This window comes from Pristiophorus japonicus, chromosome 4 (assembly GCF_044704955.1).
Source record: "Pristiophorus japonicus isolate sPriJap1 chromosome 4, sPriJap1.hap1, whole genome shotgun sequence".
Taxonomy (NCBI): domain Eukaryota; kingdom Metazoa; phylum Chordata; class Chondrichthyes; family Pristiophoridae; genus Pristiophorus; species Pristiophorus japonicus.
Window position 1 is genome coordinate 245,611,202 of NC_091980.1, and position 23,839 is coordinate 245,635,040.

Below are 23,839 nucleotides of genomic sequence, written 5' to 3' on the forward strand. Positions count from 1 at the left end.
CAGGTAGCCATCAAACACACATTGTCCTGCAAGTCGCCTTAGCTTGGCGACATAGCTCGCCACTTCCTGACCTTCAGATCGCTGGCACTTTTCGAACCGATACCTTGCCATCAGCACGCTCTCCCTCGGGTTAAGATGCTCCCGAACCAGAGTACACGGGTACTCATAAGACTTAACTGTCATTTTCACCGGAGCCAGAAGATTCTTCATGAGGCTATAGGTCGGTGCCCCGCAGACCGTGAGGAGGACCGCTCTCCTTTTTGCAGCGCTTCCTTCTCCGTCCAGCTCATTGGCTACAAAGTAGTGGTCTAGCCGTTTGACATAGGCTTCCCAGTCTTCACCCTCCGAGAACTTCTCCAGGATGCCCACAGTTTGCTGCATCTTTGCGTTGGATTCGTATACTCGTCGCCAGTTATTGTGTTCCTAACACAGCTGAGACTGCACACAGGGAGGTTAAAGTAACAGTGACCTCAGTCTTTATTAAGACACTCGAGAGTGAGGAACAGACCTTAGGGGCCGGCTTATATACAGTGCTCCCAAGGGATGCTGGGATCCCTTGGGACTTCAGGGGATGCGCTCCCTGGTGGCGGAACATGGGAGTGCATGCTTTACAGATACACAACAGTTTCCCTGGTACGGCCCTCATCTTCGCCCCCTTAGGTCCAAGGGACACAGACTTGAACAGATATGACAGACAACTGGTTTAGCCATTCACCGCCAGATCTGGCTAGACCACATAAAGCATTCTCGGATCCAGCTCTCATCTGCCAAAATTGCTCAATATTCCAGAATCATTCTGGAATGCAAAGATAAACTCCAGCTTCTATTCTCCACTGCTAACCGACTTCTTAAACCCCTCTTCCTTGACTCTTCCTCCCTCATCTCCGACAAATCTCATGGACTTCTTTGGCTCTAAGATTGAGACCATCCGTTCCGCTACTTCTACCACGTTCTTTCCTTCCCCTAGCCCATCAGGCCATACTGTTAGAACTATGCCAAGTTTAAGGCTATCTCTGGTCACTTTAATAATCAGGATCAACTGTAAAACCAATCTGGTGGGTATATTGTGTTAAATCAGAGTTTAAGATGGAATATAACACATTAGTTATATAGCAAAAACATACGACCTTAACAGGTAGTTAATACCAATTTGAATCGGACAAACAGCTGGCTCACGTGAGCAGCTCTCTGGCTTGCAGTCTCTTTTTCTATCTAGAGCTTCCTTCAGTAAAGCATGGGATCACTCAAAGTGTTTGACTAGCTCAACTTCTATTTCGCCCTCCCCTCACACTGTCTGTGATAGCAACCTTGAGGAGGCTACGTTTATTCTATTTTTAGGGGTGAGCCTGACCCTGAATATTGACAAGACCTTTTGACCTTTAGAAATTCCCCATAAAACTTAATATCCAATAAGGCTTCTAGTTCTTTGTCTCGATTCTCGATTTTGACCACATGTTTACAGTAACCCAGAGTTTCTTCCAGTGGAAATTGTTTAATCTTTCTTGTCCCTATTCTCTCGGGTACAATCAATACAAAGCCTTAGCTCTACCCGTTGAACAATGAGGCCCAAACCAGAAAACTGCTCGTTATCTCCTTTATGACGTAGCAACATGTTTACGTTAACTCTCTTAACTTCCATCCATTCTGTCTTTCTGAAACAAATTGTCTTCAAGATACATAAACAAAACTAAAGCTTTAACTTGAAAATCGCAGATAATGGTTGTCATAGTGCAACATGCTACAACATCTCAGCAGGGTACCAAGACATTAGCATTTCTAAGCATCTTGAATAGACAGTCTCCAGTTCAAAACATCATCATCATAGGCAGTCCCTCGGAGTCGAGGATTACTTGCTTCCACACTGAAAATGAGTTCTCAGGTGACTGAGGAATCCAATACGGGACCTACAGTGCTGCAGTTCAAAACAATGATTTAAAACAGAGATTTTTCCCGTCAGTTTTAATCGCATAACCATATACATTTTCAGGCATCCCTGATTGCTAACAATACTTACTCTAAGGCTGCCCCCTGCCCTAATACTGAACTTGCAGCTTTCTCCAGTTTCTCTCCGATGTCCCCTTATGACCTATTCACGTTCATCTTGTCTATGCGGCCCACTTCCTGCTCCCTCGACCCTATTCCATTAAAGTGCTGACAACCCAACTTCCTTTTCTAGCATCATGATAGCTGACATTGTTAACGGTTTTCTATGCTCAGGTACTGTTCCCCTCTCTGTCAAATCTGCCGTCATCACCCCTCTCCTCAGAAAACAAACCTTTGACCCCCTCTGTCCTTGCAAACTACTGCCCCATCTCCAACCTCCCTTTCCTCGCGAAAGTTCTTGAACGTGCTGTTGCCTCCCAAATCGGTGCCCATCTTTGCCACAATTCTGTGTTTGATTCCCTCCAATCAGGTTACCGCACTTGCCACAGTACCGAAACGGCTCTCATCAGCCACAAATGACATCCTTTGTGACTGTGACAAAGGTAAACTATCCCTCCACCTTCCTTCTTGACTTGTCGGCAGCCTTTGACACGGTTGACCAGTCCATCCTTCTCCAACATCTCTCCACCGTCGTCCAGTTGGGTGGGACTGCACTCACCTGGTTCCATTCTCATCTATCTAATCGTAACCAGAGAATCACCTGCAACGGCTTCTCTTCCCATTCCCACATCATTACCTCTGGTGACCCCCCCATTTCTCATCCACATGGTGCCCCTTGACGACATCATCCGAAAACCCAGCTGTAGCTCACCACCACTTCTCTCGACCCCTCTATAGTCTCTAAATTGCCAGACTGCCTGTCCAACATCCAGTTCTGGATGAGCAGAAATTTTCTCCAATTTAATATTGGGAGGATCAAAGCCATTGTTTCGGTCCCCGTCACAGACTCCATTCCCTAGTTACTGACTCCATCTCTCCCCCTGACATGTCTGAGGCTGAACCATACTGTTTGCAAACTTGGTGTCATATTTGACCTGAAATGTGCTTCCGACCACATATCTGCAGCATAACTAAAACCGCCAATTTCCACCTCTGTAACATTGCCCATCTCTGTCCTTGCATCAGCTCATCTGTTGCTGAAACCCTCATCCATGCCTTTGTTACCTCTAGAATTGACTATTCCCAAGAACCTCCTGGCTGGCCTCCCACATTCTACCCTACGTAAACTTGTGCTCATCAAAAAATCAGCTGCCTGTGTCCTAACTTTCACCAAGTCCCGTTCACTCATCACCCCTTTGCTCCATGACCTACATTGGCTCCGGGTTAAACAATGTCTCAACTTCAAAATTCTCATCCTTGTTTTCAAACCCCTCCATAGCCTCACCTCTCCCTATCTCTGTAAGGTGAGGTGAGAATTACTGCCCTTGACATCAAGACAGTATTTGACCAAGTGTAGCATCAAGGAGTCCTTGTAAAACTGAAGTCAATGGGAATCGGGGGAAAACTCTCCACTAGCTGGTGTCATACTTAGCACAAAGAAAGATGGTTGTGGTTGTTGGAGGTCAATCATCCCAGCCCCAGGACGTCGCTGCAGAGTTCCTCAGGGCAGTGTCCTAGGCCCAACCATCTTCAGCTGCTTCATCAATGACCTTCCCTCTATCATAAGGTCAGAACTGGGGATGCTCACTGATGATTGTACAGTATCCAGTTCCATTCTCAATTCCTCAGAAAATGAAGCAGTCCATGCCTACATGCAGCAAGACCTGGACGACATTTAGGCTTGGACTGATGTGGCAAGTAACATTTGCACCACAGAAGTACCAGGCAAAGCCCATCTCCAACAAGTGAGAGTCTAACCACCTCCCCTTGATAATCAACGGCATTACCATTATCAAATCCTCCACCATCAACATCCTAGGGGGTCACCATTGATCAGAAACTTAACTGGACCAGCCACATAAATATTGTGGCAACAAGAGCAGGTCAGAGGCTAGATATTCTGCGGCGAGTGTCTCGCCTCCTGACTCCCCAAAGCCTTTCCACCTTCTACAAGGCACAAGTCAGGAGTGTGATGGAATACTCTCCACTTGCCTGGATGAGTGCAGCTCCAACAACACAAAGGAAGCTCAACACCATCCAGGACAAAGCAGCCCACTTGACTGTCACCCCATCCACCATCTTAAACATTCACTCCCTTCACCACTAGTGCACCATGGTTGCAGTGTGTACCATCTACAAGGTGCACTGCAGCAACTCACCATGGCTTCTATGGCAGCACCTCGCAAACCTGCGACTTCTACCATCTAGAAGGACAAGGGCAACAGGTGCATGGGAGCACTATTAGCTGCAAGTACCCCTCCAAGTTACACACCATCCTGACTTGGAAATATATCACCGTTCCTTTTTCGTCGCTGGGTCAAAATTGTGGAACGCCCTCCTTAACAGCACTGTGCGAGTACATTCATCACAAGGAAAAGAAAGAAAAAAAGAAAGACTTGCATTTATATAGCGTCTTTCACGACCACCGGACTTCTCAAAATGCTTTACAGCCACTTTTTGAAGGTTAGTCACTGTTGTAATGTAGGAAACGTAGGACTGCAGTGGTTCAAGAAGGCGGCTCACCTCCACTTTCTCAAAGGCAATTAGGGATGGGCAATAAATATTGGCCCTGCCAACGACGCCCACATCCCGGAATGAATAAAAACAAATCTCCTCCAGCCCCACAGCCACCCGAGATATCTGCGCTCATTTAATTCTGCCCACTTGAACATCCCTGATTATAATCGCTCAAGCATCGGTGGCTGTGCCTTCTGTTGCCTAGGCCCTAAGCTCTGGAATTCCCTGCCTAAACCTCTCCGCCTCTATTTCCTCCTTTAAGATGATCCTTAAGCCCTACCTCTTTGACCAAGCTTTTTGACCCACCTTCCTCGGTGTCAAATTTTTTGTCTTATAATGCTCCTGTGAAATCTTTGGGACGTTTTACTATGTTAAGGATGCTTTATAAATACAACTTATTGTTGTTAATCAAACCTGCTGAAAATTGCTTAACATCAAGACAGTGACTGCACTTCAAAAGTAATCCATTGGTTGTAAAGTGCTTAGGGATGTTTGAAGGATGTGATAAAGTTTCTAAATAAATGCAACTTCTTATAACAAAAGCATGGTCCAATAGTGACAGGATACTTGGAGTGGCTACAGAAAATAAATTAGCCTGCCAGTGTTCAAACAAAAGACACACAACTTATTCTCTCTCCCCCAAAAGATTGTGGCCCAGAAATTCCCTACTTGACCGCCACGAGTTAGCATCGCAATCCTGGCAAAAAATGGCGACTGCCACTCTATCACCATTCTCTGGTGCGATGCTCGGCGGCTGCCATTTTGGTGAGGGCCTTAGCGCTGCCGATAGCAGCACTGGCTCTGGAGATGCAAATGTGGAAAGCTTGTCGTCAGTAGGCGTTCAACGCCAACGTAACGTCACACTCTGCGAACTTGAAGCTTAGCGCTGAGTTTAGTGGCAGGTCCAAAGCTCGCTCTGAAAAGTGAGCGTGCAGCAGAAGACTGACAGAAATGCTGTCAGCACTTCTTAAAGGGACACACACATCTTTCATTTAAACTTGTGGACTGGATTTTTAAATTTATTTTATTGAAGTAGTGGCTCTCCCTCCTCCATGCTACCAAACTCCACGGACCACATTAGCATTGCCCCTCATGCTCCTAAATGGCATGTGCCGACTTCCAATCTGTTCCATCATCTTCCTGTGCACCCTGAGTTTAAAAAAAATGTGAGATCAAACAACGAGTACACAAGTAAATTCCATTGATTTACATTTTTCTCAGAAATTCATGGCATGACACCACAAAACACTGGGCAAAATCCCAGCAAACTATGGAGGCCAATTTATGTTCCTGTTTTCTGATGGGAACTGTGATATATTCTTTACGACCTCACAAACACACAGACTTTAAGATGGCCGTTAACTCAGGAACGTGTCATGTGACCTGTCACCTGATGTTTTTATTGCATTTACTGCAATGGCTGCATTACCACAGTAGTTCACTAGGTGGAACTATATATTACAGTTCTCCCTCCTTAATGAAGAAGTAATTATAACAAACATCATACATAACTTGCATGTTATACATAACAAAAGCTATGGTCTTATTTTGCCATATTTACAAATCAAACGTAACCGCTGTTTTTTTGTTTTGAAGAGGATACCTTTGCTCTCAAACAGAACTTTCCAAACATGGCGTTGAACTTAGACTCATTCTTGGCTGATCCTGAGGAGAATTTGTCTCCAAGGGATGCCCTTGATCTACATTTGAACTCTACAACTTCTGACTGTTTGTCTACCTGACTCGGAACCAGACTTAAATTCTTACTTTCTCTTGGACTTGTTTATAGTACATTTGATGTAGGATATGCTACTGGTACTGTACTTGTAATAAGACTACCTGATGAATCAGAAATAATCGAATCATTCCAACTTTCAACTCCTTCCACATCTGTAGGTAAAATATGATCAATGTGAACAAACCTAACCTATCCATGATCAAACATCTTGACCAAATATGTGTAAGGACCACATATTTTCATTACTCTTCCTGGTATCCACTTTAACCATTTATGGTGATGATTCTTCACTCTCACCTTCTGATTTAATTTCACACTTCTCTCTCTTACTCTACCTCTATCATGATTCTCTTTCTGTCTTAATTGTTTCTCTTCCACCGACTGTGCCAAGTTTGGTTTTAACAATGAGAATATGGTTTGTGGCTGTCGTTTGAGAAACCACTCTGCTGGTGTTCTACCAGTAGTTGTATGAGGAGTATTATGATAAGTAATTAGAAAACGAGCCAATTTGTGGTCCAATGACAACTGTCGTTTCTTTGGATTTGGATCCAACATTTGTTTGATGAGAGCACGTTTTACTGTGCACTCTGCTGCATCATTTGAAGCAGGGTGATACGGTGGAACCGTGGTATGTTTCACACCATTTTTGCTTGTGAATTGTGCAAATTCTTCTGAACAAAATTGTGGTCCATTATCAAACACAATTTCTTCTGGCAGATCACATGAAGAAAATAATCTTCGCAAAATGTCTAATGTTTTACTTGTTGTTATTTTCAGCATTGGACATACCTCTACTCACTTTGAATGGATATCAATCACAATGAACAATTGCTGTCCTTCTAGCTCAGCAAAATTGATATGTAACCTTTGTCACACCCTGGGAGGCCATTTCCATGGCTGCAATGGTACTGATGGTGGTTTCTTGCTCACTGATGTTGTATACTGACTAATGATGTACTCTATGGGCTAGAACCTCCACTTTTCTGCTTATCGCCCAAAAATGGGCATTATTTCCGGTGTGGGCGTTAAAAAAGGGTTTTCAGATCGCCAGCTTCTCGCCTATTCTCAAAACACCTAGTTTCCATTTTTGAAAATGGGCATTACCGCGAGCGATATCAAATGGGAGGTAGCGTTAAATTTTTTTGACCTTCTGCCGTAAAGTGTGGCTGTCCTTAGCAATGGCATAGCAATGCTCGATTCCCGCGATTCAGGAGGTCAAGGGTCGTCATGATATGCGCAGAAGTGGAGACAGAGAAAGAGGGAGCTCAGAGGCACTGAAAGCGTGTGTGGCTATGGTGTGTGCTTGTTTGGTTGTTGTGGGAGGCATGACGGAGATTCACCAGTAGCAAAAAGCCTACTAAGCACCAAGAACATAGTTGGCATTGAGTTTTTGTGCAACAAATAAGATATAACATGGAAGGGATGGAGGAGGCCCAGGAGCTGATAGCAGAGGCCTCCCAGTGGTCCCGGAGCGTGGCACTGCACCCCAAGGTGCCGCACCCCCATTACCAACCACACATGAGAGCCAGGAGCAACATCTTGCTTCTGGCTTGGAGCACGTTCCTACCTCGGGACCGTCCTCTCCCGTATCTGTCCACGTAACGCTTCGGCCGTCAACACCCCACCCTAATGAAGCATCGCCTGAGGACCTCCTCGGCCAGGCGGCTTGGAATCAGGAGGGGAAGGGGAAGAGGTGGGGAGGAGAAGTGGGGTGGGGAGGGGGGGAAAGGGTTGGTTTGTACAGAAATACTGATGGTTTCAGACTAATGTTCAGTTTAAATGTTTTTTATTTAACAAAACCTCGTAGCACATTGGCTTAGTTGGCTGCACCATTACACACTGGTGATTCCTTTACATCAAAGGGTAAATTCACACTTAACTTCAATCAACGTAAACTTTAACTGTCACCAAGGTGATGCCCACCATTGATGTATGACCTGCACACCCAGCAGTGTGTCAGCCTTGTAAATAACACCAACGTTCTTTCAGGCAAAGCAATTATTGATGAGCTCCTGACGTAAGGCTCTTGCAGCTATCATGCCACCATGGGCCCTTTCATGCAGTCTACAGGGAGGCGGGGGCATGGCTTCAGCATCAGCCTGATTGTTTGGGCTGATGTCAGCGTCCGTCTCCTCGTCCTGCTCTTTCTCTCTCTGGTGAGGTGGACTGCTAGACTCATCAGGCAATTCTTGTCCCCTCCTGATAGCCAAGTTGTGCAGCATGGAGCACACCACCACAAATTGAGCTACCTGCTCAGGGTGGTATTGGAGCTCGCCTCCTGAGTGGTTCAGGTATCTAAAGCACTACTTCAGCACTCCAGTGGTTTTCTCCACGATATTGTGAGTTGCTCTGTGGCTCTCGTTGTATCGCCTCTTGGCTTCGGTGTGGGTGTCACGCAGGGGGGGTCATCAACCAGATGACGAGGCCATATCCTTTGTCACCAAGCATCCAGCATTGTCCTTGTGGCTGATTGTTAAACAAGTCAGATACAATGCTCTCACGCAGGATGTGAGTATCATGGATGCTGCCTGGAAATTGAGCATTCAATGCCATTATAATTTGCTGGTGGTCGACAACCAGTTGGACATTCAGGGAGTGGAATCCCTTGTGGTTCCTGAAAACCTCTGCACCTTGAAAAGGTGCCTGCATCGTGATGTGCATAAAGTCTATTCCTCCCTGCAACTTGAGGAAGTTAGCAATTCTGGAGAATCCTAGAGCCCTCTCACTCTGTGCCTCCCTGGTCATAGAGAAGCTGATCAAGTCCCTCCTGCATGCATACAGGGCTTCAGTGACCTGTCTAATGCAGTGATGTGTGGCATGCTGAGACAGACCGCAAATGTCTCTAGCTGTGGCCTGAAAAGAACCCAAGGTGTAGAAAAGAACCCAAGTGCCGCGGTGACTTTGACCTCGACGGACTGTGCAGTACTAATGGTGCTGGCAGGCTGCAGATCTGCCCTTATCAGCTGGCATACCTCAGTGATAACCTCTTTGTGGAAGCACAGTCTCCGAAGGCAGGTGGTGTCGGGCAAGTCGAGGTAAGAATGCTTCTCCCTGTACTTGCGGGGAGCATAATGTCTGGTCCTCCTCATCTGTCTGTCACGTCTTACATTGGGCACATAATGCAGTGACATGTTCCTTCGGTGATGTTGAATCTGCTGCATGTAATTGGTCAGCAAGAGCGTGTGAGAAAGGACAGGCCCCATTGCAGTAGCTCTCTGCTTTCCACTGATTGGTCACAAACAAGAATGCCCCACCAAAGACACCTCTTCAATTCCAATCGGTCACAGTATGGTCAAGATATTTTTACAGATGTTCACATCAACTCCAATGACCTGCAGAATACATCCGAACTCCGCCGAGGTTGAAGCACAGCAGCCTTTTAAAGGAGGCGACATGTGATCTAGAACATGGCGTCCATAATGCTGTGATTCGTTCCGGTTAGTTCCACTTTTTCTGGGAGTTTTTTTAGGCGAGCGATATTGTGGGCTAGATGTGTACGAGGTGGTGAAATTGACGCTGGGCGATCTCATGACCGCTAGTTTCGGTAGATATGCTCTTTACGACAAAAAAAAGTGGGCGGGCGTTAATATTGAATCTCGGCGTTAAATCTGTGCGGAAAATAACACTGGGCGATATTATGGGTGCTGAATTCGCCCATTCTGCTGATTCTGCCCCCAAAAAGTGGGCGGGTGTAATATTTTTTCCCGCCATTAAGCACAAGGGGAAAGTAACACTCAGCGATAAATTTCTGAAAAATGCCCGCCAGTTTCCATTTTGTGCCAAAATGGGTGATATATGGGTGTTATATGTCATTTCAGCGGTAACATGGGCGTTAAATGGGCGAAAAACATGCAAAAAAGTGGAGGTTCTAGCCCTATATCTTTATCTAGACTTGCGTGCAAAACTCTTTATCAAGCATATTCCCAGGTGCTGGTCATGAAGATTTCCGAACAATTTGGACCTGAACTTATTTGATATAACCACTCTTGCACCCCATGTGATACAATCTTTATCCATGGAAAATTCATTCCCACAAATGAAGAATGCATGAATATCTTTCTCTGATACCTGGTTTGGCCAGCCATTTGTTATGTAATCATACAGCTTTGACATAACTGGGTCACGTTTGGTTGCTCTACCAATCTCTTCAGCTGTGACTGGCAGTTCATCAATGTATGAAAAATAGAATACTTCTTCCCTATCGGGTGTAACTTGTGATGGGGATGTCATCTAAACATAGCATCAGCATTACTGTGATCAGCTGATCATCTGTACTCAATGTCATATGTATATGCTGACAAAATTAAAGCCCATCTCTGCATTCGGGCTGCAGCTAATGTTGGAACTGGGGACTTTGGATGGAGGATTGCTATCAGGGGTTTATAGTCCATAACAATGATAAACTTACCACCATCCAAGTATTTGTGGAATTTCTTGACCCCAAAAATGAATGCCAAAGCTTCCCTTTCGATTTGTGCATAATTACGCTCACTGGCACTGAGAGTGCATGAAGCAAAAGCAATTGGTCTCTCCTCACCACAATATAGTACATGAGAGATCACTGCCTCAACTCCATACAGGGAGGTGTCACATGCTTGCTTGATCTCCTTAGATACATCATTGTGAACTAATATGGTGCTCTCTACCAACTGGCTTTTACACTCGTTGAATGCTGCATCACATTCTTCTGACCACTTCCAATGGACCTGTTTTTTCAATAGTTCATTCAGTGGATGTAACACTGTCGCCAAATTTGGTAGGAATTTCCCATAATAGTTCAAAAGACCCAAAAATTATCGAAGTTCAGTGACATTCTTGGGAGTGGGTGCATTTCTGATTGCATCCAGCTTTCCCTTGGTTGGATGTAAACCACCTTTGTCTACTCTGTGCCCTAAGTACTCCACTGAGTTTTGAAATAACTCACACTTGCGAGCAGTCACTCATACTCTGTGCTTCTCTAGCTGTTTGAGCACTTCATTCAATATGTTATTATGGATTTGCCTGTTTGATGCTGAAATTAGTATGTCATCTAAATAACATACCACCCCTTCAATACCTTGCAAAATCTGGTTCATCACCCCTTGGAATATGGCGGGGCGGAAGACACTCCAAATGGTAGCCTATTAAATTGATATAGGCCTAGATGAGTATTTATAGTCAAGCATGACTTGGACTCCTCATCTAGTTCAAGCTGTAAGTAGGCATTTGTAAGATCCAACTTTGAGAAAATCTGACCACCTGTCAGCGTTGTGAACAAATCTTCTACATTTGGCAATGCATTGGGGAGATTACCCTCTAGAACCTGATTTTTGGTACTTTATAATCACCACACAACCTTACCTTACCAGCGGACTTAGGTACAACAACAATGGGTGTAGCCCAATGACATAGATCTATCTTAGAGATAATGTTCTCAGTCTCTAGTCTTTTGAGTTCTTGCTCAACTTTCTCCTTGAGTGCATGTGGTACGGGATGTGGCTTGCAGTAAACTGGTCTAGCGTCCTTCTGTACCCTGACACTTGCCTTGAAGCCTTGGATTGGACTGCCTGTTTCACAGAACACCTTCGGATACTTCTTGATGACATCATCCTTCAATGCAAATCTCGTTTCAACACGAAAAATCTCACTCCAATTCAGCTTCAGTGATCCCATCCAATTTCTTCCTAGTAAGGTAGGCTTGTCTCCTGCCACCACTAAGAGAGGCAAACTCTGAAATTGATCCTTGTATTTCACTAGTGCGGTGATACAACCTACCACAGGAATGTTCTCTGCTGAGTAGCCTCGCAGCTCTATCTTGGATTTCTCCAATGGGAAAGCACGCAATTTGTCGAGACATAGCGATTCTGGCACTATGCTCACGAATGCACCAGTGTCGATTTCCATGAGTATCCGGGTTCCTGCAACACCTTGGATGATGATACTTTTGAATCACTGTTAGATACCCTCGTGCTCCTGATGATGTGTATCTCTTCATTCTGTTGCTTTTCTTCCATGCTATGTACTCTGGGGATTTATACATATAGCCTTGAAAGTTGGCATGCCTTCGCAAGATGCCCAGTTTTCCTGCAGAAGAAACACTCTGCCTTCACATATGGACAACTCTGGTGTCCCAGGCACTGATAGCATGACTTCAATGCTCTCTTACCATTGCCAGTTGCTGAGGCATTGGGGCCTAACTGCCTTTTACATAAAAACATAAGAAATAGGAGCAGGAGTAGGCCATTTGGCCCCTTGAGCCGGTTCCGCCATTCAATAAGATCATGGCTGATCTGATTATGGACTGAGCTCCACTTCCCTGCCCACTCCCCATAACCTTTTACCTCCTTAATGCTCAAAAATTTGTTTATCTTTGCCTTAAATATATTCAATGACCCAGCCTCCAAAGCTCTCTGGGGCTTCCATAGATTCCATAGATTAACAACCGTCTGAGAGAAGAAATTTCTCCTCATCTCAGTTTTAAATGGGCGGCCCCTTATTCTAAGACTATATCCCCTAGTTTTAGTTTCTCCTATGAATGGAAATATCCTCTCTGTATCCACCTTGTCGAGCCCCCTCAGTATCTTATATGTTTCAATAAGATCACCTCTCATTCATCTGAACTCCAATGAGTATAGGCCCAACCTACTCAACCTATCCTCATAAGTTAACCCCCTCATCTCCGTAATCAATCTAGTGAACCTTCTTTGAACAGCCTCCAATGCAAGTATATCCTTCCTTAAATACGGGGACCAAAACTGTACGCAGTACTCCAGGTATTTGGCCTCACCAATACCCTGTACAGTTGTAGCAGGACTTCTCTGTTTTTATACTCTATCCCCCTTGCATTAAAGGCCAATGTTCCATTTGCCTTCCTGATTACTTCCATACTAACTTTTTGTGCTTCATGCACAAGGACTCCCAGGTCTCTGTACTGCAGCACTTGCAATTTTTCTCCATTTAAATTATAATTTGCTTTTCTAATATTTCTGCCAAAGTGGATAACTTCACATTTTCCAACATTATACTCCATCTACCAATTTTTTGCCCACTCACTTAACCTGTCTTTATCCCTTTGCAGATTTTTTGTGTTCCCCTCACAACTTGCTTTCCCAACTATCTTTGTATCATCAGCAAACTTAGCTACATTACACTCAGTCCCTTCATCCAAGTCATTAATATAGATTGTAAATAGTTGAGGACCCAGCACCGATCCCTGCGGCACCCCTGTTACTGTTTGCTAACCAGAAAATGATCCATTTATCCCGACTCTCTGTTTTCTGTTATTTAACCAATCCTCTATCCATGCTAATATATTGCCCCCAACCCTGTGAACTTTTATCTTGTGCAGTAACCTCTTATGTGGCACCTTATCGAATGCCTTCTGGAAATCCAAATACACCACATCCACTGGTTCCCCCTTATCCATCCTGCTCGTTACATCCTCAAAGAACTGCAGCAAATTTGTCAAACATGATTTCCCTTTCATAAAACCATGCTGACTCTGCTTGATTTTTCAAATGTCCCGCGACTGCTTCCTTAATAATGGACTCCAGCATTTTCCAACGACAGATGTTAGGCTAACTGATCTATAGTTTCCTGTTTCTTGTCTGCCTCCTTTTTTTAAATAGGGACGTTACATTTGCGGTTTTCCAATCTGCTCAGACTCCAGGGAATTTTGGTAGATTACAACTAATGCATCCACTATCTCTGCAGCCACTTCTCTTAAGACCCTAGGATGTAATACATCAGGTCCAGGGGACTTGTCTGACTTTAGTCCCATTATTTTACCTAGTACTACTTCATTAGTGATAGTGATTGTATTAAGTTCCTCCCTACCTAAGGTCCTTGATTATCCACTATTGGGATGTTTTAAGTGTCTTCTACTGTGAAGACTGATACAAAATATTTGTTCAACGCCTCTGCCATTTCCCTGTTCTCCATTATAAATTCCCCAGTCTCATCCTCTAGGGGACCAACATTTACTTTAGCCACTCTTTTCCTTTTTATATATCTGTAGAAACTCTTACTATCTGTTTTTATATTTTGTACTAGTTTACTTTCCTAATCTAGCTTCCCTCTCAATCATTTTTTTAGTCGTTCTCTGCTGGCTTTTAAAAATTTCCCAATCCTCTGGCCACCCACTATTCTTGGCCACATTGTATGCCTTTGTTTTCAATTTTCTTATTTCCTTAGTTAGCCATGGATGGTTATCCCTTCTCTTACAGTCTTTCCTTCTCATTGGGATATATTTTTGTTGCAAGTTATGACATATCTCCTTAAATGTCTGCCGTTGCTCATCAACCATCCCATTCTTTAGTCTATTTTCCCAGTCCACTGTAGCCAACTCTGCCCTCATACCTTTGTAGTCTCCTTTATTTAAGCTTAGGACCCTGGTTTGAGAACCAACTTTCTCACCCTCCAATTGAATCTGAACTTCAACCATATTATGGTCACTCATTCCTAGAGGATATTTTACTGCGAGATCATTTATTCATCCTGCCTCATTTCACAGTACTAGATATAAGATAGCCTGCTCCCTGGTTGGTTCCGCAACATACTGTTCAAGGAAACTATTCCGGATACACTCTATGAACTCCTCCTCAAGGCTACCCTGGCAAATTTGCTTTGTCCAATCAATATGAAGGTTAAAAATAACCCATGATTATTGCCGTTCCTTTATTGCAAGCTCCATTATTTCTTGATTTATACTCCGTCCAACAGTGTAGCTACTGTTAGGGGGCCGAAAGACTACACCCACCAGCGACTTTTTCCCTTTATTATTCCTTATCTCCACCCAAATTAATTCAACATCTTGATCCTCTGAGCCAATATTGTTTCTCACTAACGCACTGATCCCATCCTTTATTAACAGTACTACCCCACCTTCTTTTCCTTTCTGTCTGTCCTGCTGAATTGTCAAATACCCCTGAAGAGAGGTCACTTTGCAACCACACATCTCTAATGGCTATCAGATCATACCCATTTGTATCTATTCGTGCCATCAACTCATCTATTTTGTTACGAATGCTACGTGCATTTAGACAAAGTGCTTTTAAATTTGTTTTTTATCCTTTTTTCCTGCTTGTTTCCTCTGTCCATCAAACTCACTTTCTACAGTTTTGCTTTCTAATTCCAGCTTTACTCCCCTCCCTACTGAATCTATTCTCAAGTTCCCATCCCCCTGCCAAGCTAGTTTAAACCTTCCCCAACAGCACTAACAAACCTCCACGCAAGTGGTCCCGGCTCTGTTGAGGTGCAACTTGTCTGGCTTGTACAGGTCCCACCTCCCTCAGAAATGGTCCTAATGCCTCAGGAATCTAAAGCCCTCTCTCCTGCACCATCTCTCGAGCCATGCATTCATCTGCTCTATCCTCCTATTTCTGTACTCAGTAGCTCGTGGTACCAGGAGTAATCCGGAGATTACTACCTTTGAGGTCCTGCTTTTTAATCTCTCTCCTAACTCCCTAAACTCTGCCTGCAGAACCTCATCCCTCTTTCTACTTATGTCATTGGTCCCGATATGGACCATGACCTCTGGCTGTTCACCCTCTCCTCCCAGAATGCCCTGCAGCCGCTCAGTGGCATCATTGACCCTGGCACCAGGGAGGCAACATACCATCCTGGAGTCACATCTGCAGCAGCAGAGACGACTGTCTGCTTCCCTGACTATTGAATCCCCTACCACTATAGCTCATCTATTCTTCTTCCTCCCCCTCATGCAGCTGAGCCACCCGTGGTGCCGTGGTCTTGACTCTGGTTGCACTCCCCAAAGGCACCGTCGGCCCCACCGGTCCTCAGAAGACATTACCGGTTGGAGAACGAGATGGACTCAAGAGACTCTGCACTACCTGCCTAGTCCTCCTCTTCTGTCTGGTGGTCACCCATTCCCTCGCTGCCTGCACACTCTTAAGCTGCGGGGTGACCACCTCTAGAAACGTGCTATCCACATAGCTCAGTCTCACGGATGCACCACAGTGACTCCAGCTGCCGCTCAAGCTCCAAAACGCAGCGCTCGAGTTGGTGCAGCTGGAGACACCTCCTACACACTTGGTCATCCAGGCTATGCAAAGTGTCCAGGACTTCCCACATGCCACAGGATGTGCAATCCATTGAACTGACCTGCCCTGCCATTCCTCTAGTTAGACTCGGAACTTTTACTTTTAACCTGCAGGCGATTCACCTCGGTTGTCTGACGACTGGAAATAGTATAAAATTCTTGGGAATATTGGTCAGCCATATTCATTGACATAGCTGTCTGACAAGCTAAATCCAAAGTGAAGTTCGGGGTTATCAACAACGTCCTCGTGATTGCTTCATTTTTCATCCCACAAACAAAGCGGTCACGCAATGCTCGGTCACCAACGTTTCCGAAATGACAGTGAATAGATAGCATCTTTAAGACTACAACGTATTCACTGATACTTTCATCAATTAAGTGATCTCATGTTCCAAAACGATAACTTTCAGCAATTTTCAGGGGCTCAGGACTGTAGTGCTGTTAATTAGAATCTCCGTAAGTGATGTGTCCTTTGGCTTGACAGGAACAAGCACATGTTTTTAGGGTTTCTTATACCTTGGGGCCTGCTTCAGTCAGGAAAAAAGCCTGTTTTCTTTCCAACACCACCTGGTTAAGGTTTTCATTATCAGGGACTTCAATGATACTATTCGCAGTGAAAATCATTTTTAACCACTCCACATATGCTCCGAAGGTCTCACGGTCACGGTGGAATTCACCCAAGCTCCTATTATTCCCATAGGCATGGTCATCTGGATTCTTCAGTTCAGCCAAGTGTGCTTGTAATTTACCTTGGATTTTTAACTGTTCTGCTACATAAAGGTCCTCTCTGGTCTCTCTGTAGTTTTGTTGGAATCATCCACCAACAAAAATTTCAGCTAGGGTATCCAGGAGTACCATCCTCATCACCAAGGTTATATATTCTTTATGACCTCAAAAACACACAGACTTTAAGATGGCTGTTAACTCAGGAACTTGTCAAGTGACCTGTCATCTGATGTTTTTATTGCATTTACAGCAATGACTGCATTATCACAGTAGTCCACTAGGTAGAGCAGTAGTCCATTAGGTGGAACTATATATTACAGGAACAGGACGGTAGAGAGCTGAAAATGATGGCGTAGTACTGACCGCCCTGTTCCTGCCGATGTCCGGCAATTTTGGACTGGGTCGGGAAGCAGTTGAGCAGCACTCCTATCTGAAAGAGGACGGGTGCCTACTCACAATATGCAAATTGTGGTTCTATACCGTATTTAGGATCCCGATGCGATGTTGGTCTCACATTGGGCGGAGTGCATGCTCCTCCCAGAAAAACTGAGTGTTGAGCGGCTGAACCAATAGTCCTTAAACATCTGGCTGCTGAATCCAATGAAGTTGCCACTAGTTCTGTTGGCGCCTACAATGAAGAGTAGTGAGTACAGAAATAGGAGGATAGAGCAGATGAATGCGTGGCCGGAGAGATGGCGCAGGAGGGAGGGCTTTAGATTCCTGAGGCATTGGGACTGTTTCTGGGGGAGGTGGGACCTGTACAAGCCGGACGAGTTGCAGCTCAACAGAGCCGGGACCAATATCCTCAAGGAGTGGCTTGCTAGTGTTGTTGGGGAGGGTTTAAACTAGCTTGGCAGGGTGATGGGAATCGGAGAGTAGATTCAGAAGGGAGAGAAGCAAAGCTGGAATTGGGGAGCAGAAAATTAGAAAGTGAATTTGGAAGGCAGAGGAAACAAAGGCTAGAAAATAGACAACAAGGGAGTTTGGTAGTGCTAAATGATATATACTTCAATGCAAGGAGTCTAGGGAATAAGGCAGCTGAGCTGAGGTCACAGATAGACACTTGGGTATGTAATATTATAGACATTACTGAGACATGGCTGAAAGAAGGGCAGATATGGCAGCTCAACATTTCTGGTTATTGGGTTTTCAGACGGGCTAGAGAGGGGGATAAAAAAGGAGGGGGGCTTGTAGTATTAATTAAAGAAACAATTACAGGTGTAATGAGCGATGATATGTCAGAAGGATCATCAAATAAGGCCATATGGGTTGAATTAAAGAACAAAAAAGGGGCAATCACACAGCTGGGAGTGAACTATAGACCCCAAAACAGTTAGAAGGAGATAGAAAAGCAAATATTTAGGCACATTTCTGAGAAGTGCAAAAACTATAGGGCAGTAATAGTAGGGATTTCAACTACCCTAATATTAACTGAGATAGAATTAGTGTGAAAGGTATAGAGGGTGCAGAATTCGTAAAATGCATTCAGGAGAACTTTTTTAGCCAATACGTTGCAAGCCCAACAAGGGAGGGGGCAGTTCTGGACTTAGTTTTAAGGAATGAAGCTGGGCAGGTGGAAGGGGTATCAAAGTGGGAGAGTATCTTGGTGCTAGTGATCATAATTCAGTTAGATTTAGGGTAGTTATAGAAAAGGACAGAGATAGATCAGGAATAAAAGTTCTCAATTGGGAGAAAGCCAATTTTACTAAGCTGAGATCTGATTTAGCCAAAGTCGACTGGAAACACCTACTGGAAGAAAAATCAGTGTCAGAGCAGTGGGAGGCATTCAAGGGGGCGATCCCGAGGGTTCAGAGCAAATATGTTCCCTTAAAGAAATAGTGTTGAACTAACAAATCTAGATCCCATTGGATGTCAAGGGGCATACAGGGTAGAATAAAGAAAAAAAGGGAGGCATATGACAGATACCGAGGGCTCAAAAATGCAGAAACCCTATAGAAAGTGCAGGCATGAAATTAAAAAGGAAATTAGGAAAGCAAAGAGCGAGCATGAAAACATTTTGGCAAGTAAAATTAAGGAAAACCCAAAGAGGTTTTATAAATACATTAAGAGCAAGAGGATAACTAAAGAAAGAGTAGGGCCTATTAGAGACCATAAAGGTAATATGTGTGTGGAAGCGGAAGATGTTGGTATGGTTCTGAATGCATCTGTTTTCACAAAAGAGAGAGGCGATACAGCCATTGCAATCTGGGAAGGGGAGTGTGAAATATTAGATTAAATAAACATAGTGTGAGAGAGGAAGTATTAAAGGGTTTAGCAACTTTGAAAGTGGATAAATCCCCATGCCTGGATGAAATGCATCCCAGACTGTTAAGAATAGCAAATGAGGAAATAGCAGAGGCTCTGACCATCATTTTCTTATCCTCTCTGGCTACAGGAGTGGTGCCGGAGAACTGGAGGACTGCTAATGTTGTACCCTTGTTTAAAAAGGGAGAAAGGGGTAGATTGAATTACAGGCTGGTCAGCCTAACCTTGGCGGTGGGAAAATTATTGGAAAAAATTCTGAGGGACAGGATAAATCTTAATTTAGAACAATTAACCAAGGACAGTCAGCATGGATTTGTTAAAGGAAGGTCGTGTCTGGTTAACTTCGTTGAATTTTTAAAAGGAGGATCGATCCGGGTAGTGCATTTGATGTAGTGCATATGGATTTTAGCAAGGCTTTTGATAAGGTCCCACCTAGCAGATTAGTCACGAAAGTAAAAGCCCATGGGATCCAGGGCAAAGTGGCAATTTGGATTCAAAATTGGCTCAGAAGCAGGAAGTAAAGGGTAATGGTTGATGGGTGTTTTTGTAACTGGAAGGCTGTTTCAAGTGGGGATCCGGAGGGCTCAGTACTAGGTCCCTGGCTTTTTATGGTATATATCAATGATTTAGACTTGAATGTACGGGGTATGATTGCGAAGTTTTCAGATGATACAAAAATTGGCTGTATGGTTGATAATGAAGAAGAAAGCTGTAGACTGCAGGAAGATATCAATGAACTGGTCAGGTGGGCAGCACATTGGCAAATGGAATTTAATCCGGAGAAGTGTGAGGTAATGCATTTGGGGAGGGCTAACAAGGCAAGGGAATACACATTAAATGGTAGGATACTGAGGTGTAGAGTAACAAAGGGACCTTGCAGTGTATGTCACAGATCCCTGAAGGTAACAGGCCAGGGAGATAAGGTGGTTAAAAAGGCATATGGAATACTTGCCTTTATTAGCTGAGGCATAGATTACAAGAGCAGTGAGGTTATGCTTGAACTGTATAAAACACTAGTTAGGCCACCGCTAGAGCACTTCATGCAGTTCTGGTCACCACATTACGGGAAAGATGTGATTGCACCAGAGTGGGTACAGAGGAGATTTACGAGGATATTGCCTGGACTGGAGAATTTTAGCTATGAGGAAAGATTGGATAGGCTGGGTCTGTTTTCTTTGGAACAGAGGAGGCTGAGGGGAGACCTTATTGAGGCATATAAAATTATGAGGGGTCTAGATAGAGTGGATAGGGAGGCCCTATTTCCCTTAGCAGAGGGATCAACAACCAGGGGGCAGAGATTTAAAGTAATTGGTAGGAGATTTAGAGGGGATTTGAGGGGAAATTTATTCACCCAGAGGATGGTGACGGTCTGGAACTGAAAGTGTGGTAGAGATAGAAACCCTCACCTCATTTAAAAAGTACTGGGATGTGCACTTGAAGTTGCTGTGACCCACAGGACTACGGGCCAAGAGCTGGTAAGTGGGATTAGGCTGAATAGCTGTTTGTCGACCGGCGCGGACACGATGGGCTGCATTGGCCTCCTTCTGTGCTGTAAATTTCTATGATTCTATGAAGACAAAACTTCCATGATAGTGCCGCAAAGGTGTTGCAGACTAGAGAGTCGCATCTATCAGTTTCTGCACATCTTGAGAGATGGTCCTCAGAGGCAGTATATAGGTACGATACTTTTGCAACCTCCTTCTTTTCTAACTTTGCGCTCCTAGTGGGGAGTCACACCCAGCTGGAATGCATATGAGAAATTTAGACATCAGCTGAACAGGATTTTTGAGCCGTTAATGGATAATAAAGGTCATATGCAGGGCACCCTGAATTTCTTATATGCTTTTCCGCCAGGTTAATATTCCTACCGGATGCACAAAGTCAGAAAATTATTCCTATAGTATTTTTAAAGATAGGGAGAACAAAAAAACAATTGCATTAAATAGAAGCTTTTATGACCTCACCTTCCTCCAGGGACTGAACCTTGATGTGGTGGCAAAGTATGTGTGCTTCTGTGACCTTGAGAGTTATGTTAGGTCGGTCCTCGTGGTAGGGGTTGTTAGTCAGTCCATGTAAAAATGCCTTTCATTATGGAATCAACCCAGAGACAAGACCAGTCTGTTACAGACTTGTAAATATAAACATCAACATAGAAGACCACGATCAGCTGGATGTAAGGTAAAGTGATACTTGATGGAGTCAAATATGTTTCTCTGGACAGATAGCAGTGGAGGAAATGGGTTGCCTCATACACCACTAGATACAGCAGGCTCTAACTAACAAATTAACTTTTATAACCTCAGAACTTCCCAAAGTGTTTCACTCAATGCAAACATGTATTCACTGTTCTAGTGTAGGGAAACATGACAGCCAATTTGCACATAGCAAGGTCCCACAATCAACAATGAGATAATTACCAGATAATCTATTGTTGTGATGTTGGTTGAAGGATAAATATTGACCAGGACACCAGGAGAACTATCCTCGTCTTCTTTGAATACTAAAAAAACACTTACATTTATATGGTGCCCTTCATGGCCTCAGGATGTCCCACAGCTCTTTACAGCCAATTAAGCATTTAGTGCCACGGGTTTTTTTACATCCATCGAAGAGGGAATATGGGGCCTTAGTGTAATGTCTCATCTGAAAGACAGCAACTCTGACAGTGCAGCATTCCCTCCGTACTACACTAAAGCATCGATTATTTGCTCAAATATCTGGAATGGAGCTTTAACGAACAACCTTTTGACTCAGAGGCAAGACCACAGTCAACACTTGATGATTATTTGAAATTTACATATTTAAATTGAACAACAGTAAAAATTCAAGAAGCATAAGTTAACAACAGAAGTTATGTATAATTTGTGGTATTTTTCTGACATCTCAACAAAACTGTAAGTAAGTTGAACCTATTCAAGCTAACCAAAGACTAACGTACCCATGGGGTGGGGCGGTGGGGGGGGGATTTCCTATCTACAGTAATTGTTTTAACACTTGCCATTGGATTTACTTAAATTTAAGTTCGATTAAGTTTCATGGTGAATTACTTAAAGATTCTCTCTCATTTTAACTAGTTACTGAATTCTCTTGTGCAGGTGCTGGAGAAGATATCACAAGAGGTATTTGGCGACATCATAGACCACAAAAAAGATTTAGAAAATTTGCCAAAGAAACAATTACTTGCAAACATGAGTCACAAAGTGGTAGGTTTAAATATGTTTTGTCTATAATTTTTAAAGCATTTGTTTAATTTAGAGATAAATGCAACAAAAAAAAAAGAAAAAATGATCTACTGCATCATTTACAGTGATTTACAATTTTTTCATATTTCTTTCCAGGAAGAAAAGGAAAAGGATGTTGTCGAAGTGATTGTGAACACAGAGGCTGAAATAGGTGCAAGTGGTTTCAGTGTTAAAAGTGGAGAAAAGGAAGGCATATTTATTAAACATGTTCTGAAAGAGTCTCCTGCTGAAAAACATCTAAGCATGAGAGAAGGTAAAACATGATATATATATATATGAATTTATGAAATATATATCAAGATGTTCACTGAATATTGCATAAAAGTTTAAAACCAGAAGAATAAAGGTGTTCATCTAATAGCTACATGGTGGTAATCAGGCCTCCAGAACAAGAAAAAGAAAGACTTGCATTTATATAGTGCCTTTCACAACCAGCAGATGTCCCAAGGTGCTTTACAGCCAATTAAGTACTTTTAAAGTGTAGTCACTGTCACTGTTGTAAGATAGGAAACACAGCAGCCAATTTGCACTCAGCAAGCTCCCATAAAGATCAATGTGATAATGATCTATTTTTGTTATGTTGATTGAGGGATAAATATTGACAAGAACACCGGGGATAGTTCCCCAGCCCTTCTTCGAAGTAGTGCCATGGGATCTTTTGCGTCCACCTGAGAGAGCAGACCAGGCCTTGTTTTAACGTCTCGTCCAAAAGATAACACCGCCGACAGTGCAGCACTCCCTCAGTATTGCATTGGAGTGTCAGGACTAGATTTTTGTGCTCAAGTCTCTGGAGAAGGAAATTGAACCCACAACCTTCTGACTCAGAGGTAAGAGTGCGACCAACTGAGCCACAGAAAGATACCACATTTGATACTTAGCCTGTGCTGAGTTAGCTGATTTCAACTGAAGAACTAAAAATTGACCTCAGTTTCCCTGCGCTGAAGAGGAGAAAAATGAGCTAGCGTTCCTTTTACTTATTGGGCCTAGTGACCTCTGCTGGAATGTGTACGTGTTTGGACTGCAAGTGGGGACAGAATCCAGCTATAAGGTGATGATCGAATATTCTGATTTATACAGCAAGGACATTCACTTGGGTGACACACTGGAGGGCAGCAGGCACCTCTAGAACTGGGGCATCTGCTAGGAATGTACTCTGGGGTACTCCTGATCCACAGAGGATTGGACGAAACCCCTGATACACATGTAAATTGGGCTTCCACCAATCTTCTGCTGAAGTTATGGCGGCCGATTGGGAGAACCCCTGAATTACCT

General features: G+C 43.8%; 1 protein-coding gene across 2 annotated transcripts in view; it reads left to right on the top strand.

The window, feature by feature from the left end:
- LOC139263344 (neuroblast differentiation-associated protein AHNAK-like) overlaps positions 1 to 23,839 on the top strand; it is a 163,253-nt gene that overhangs the window by 79,790 nt on the left and 59,624 nt on the right. The window contains exons 4-5 of one of the 2 annotated variants that reach the window (XM_070879255.1): positions 22,421 to 22,528; positions 22,664 to 22,820. In XM_070879255.1, the coding sequence (XP_070735356.1) occupies positions 22,514 to 22,528; positions 22,664 to 22,820 (172 nt within the window). In that variant the 5' untranslated portion in view covers positions 22,421 to 22,513. Of the gene's footprint in view, positions 1 to 22,420; positions 22,529 to 22,663; positions 22,821 to 23,839 lie in introns of those variants that run through there. The other variant, XM_070879256.1, reaches the window with a different exon arrangement.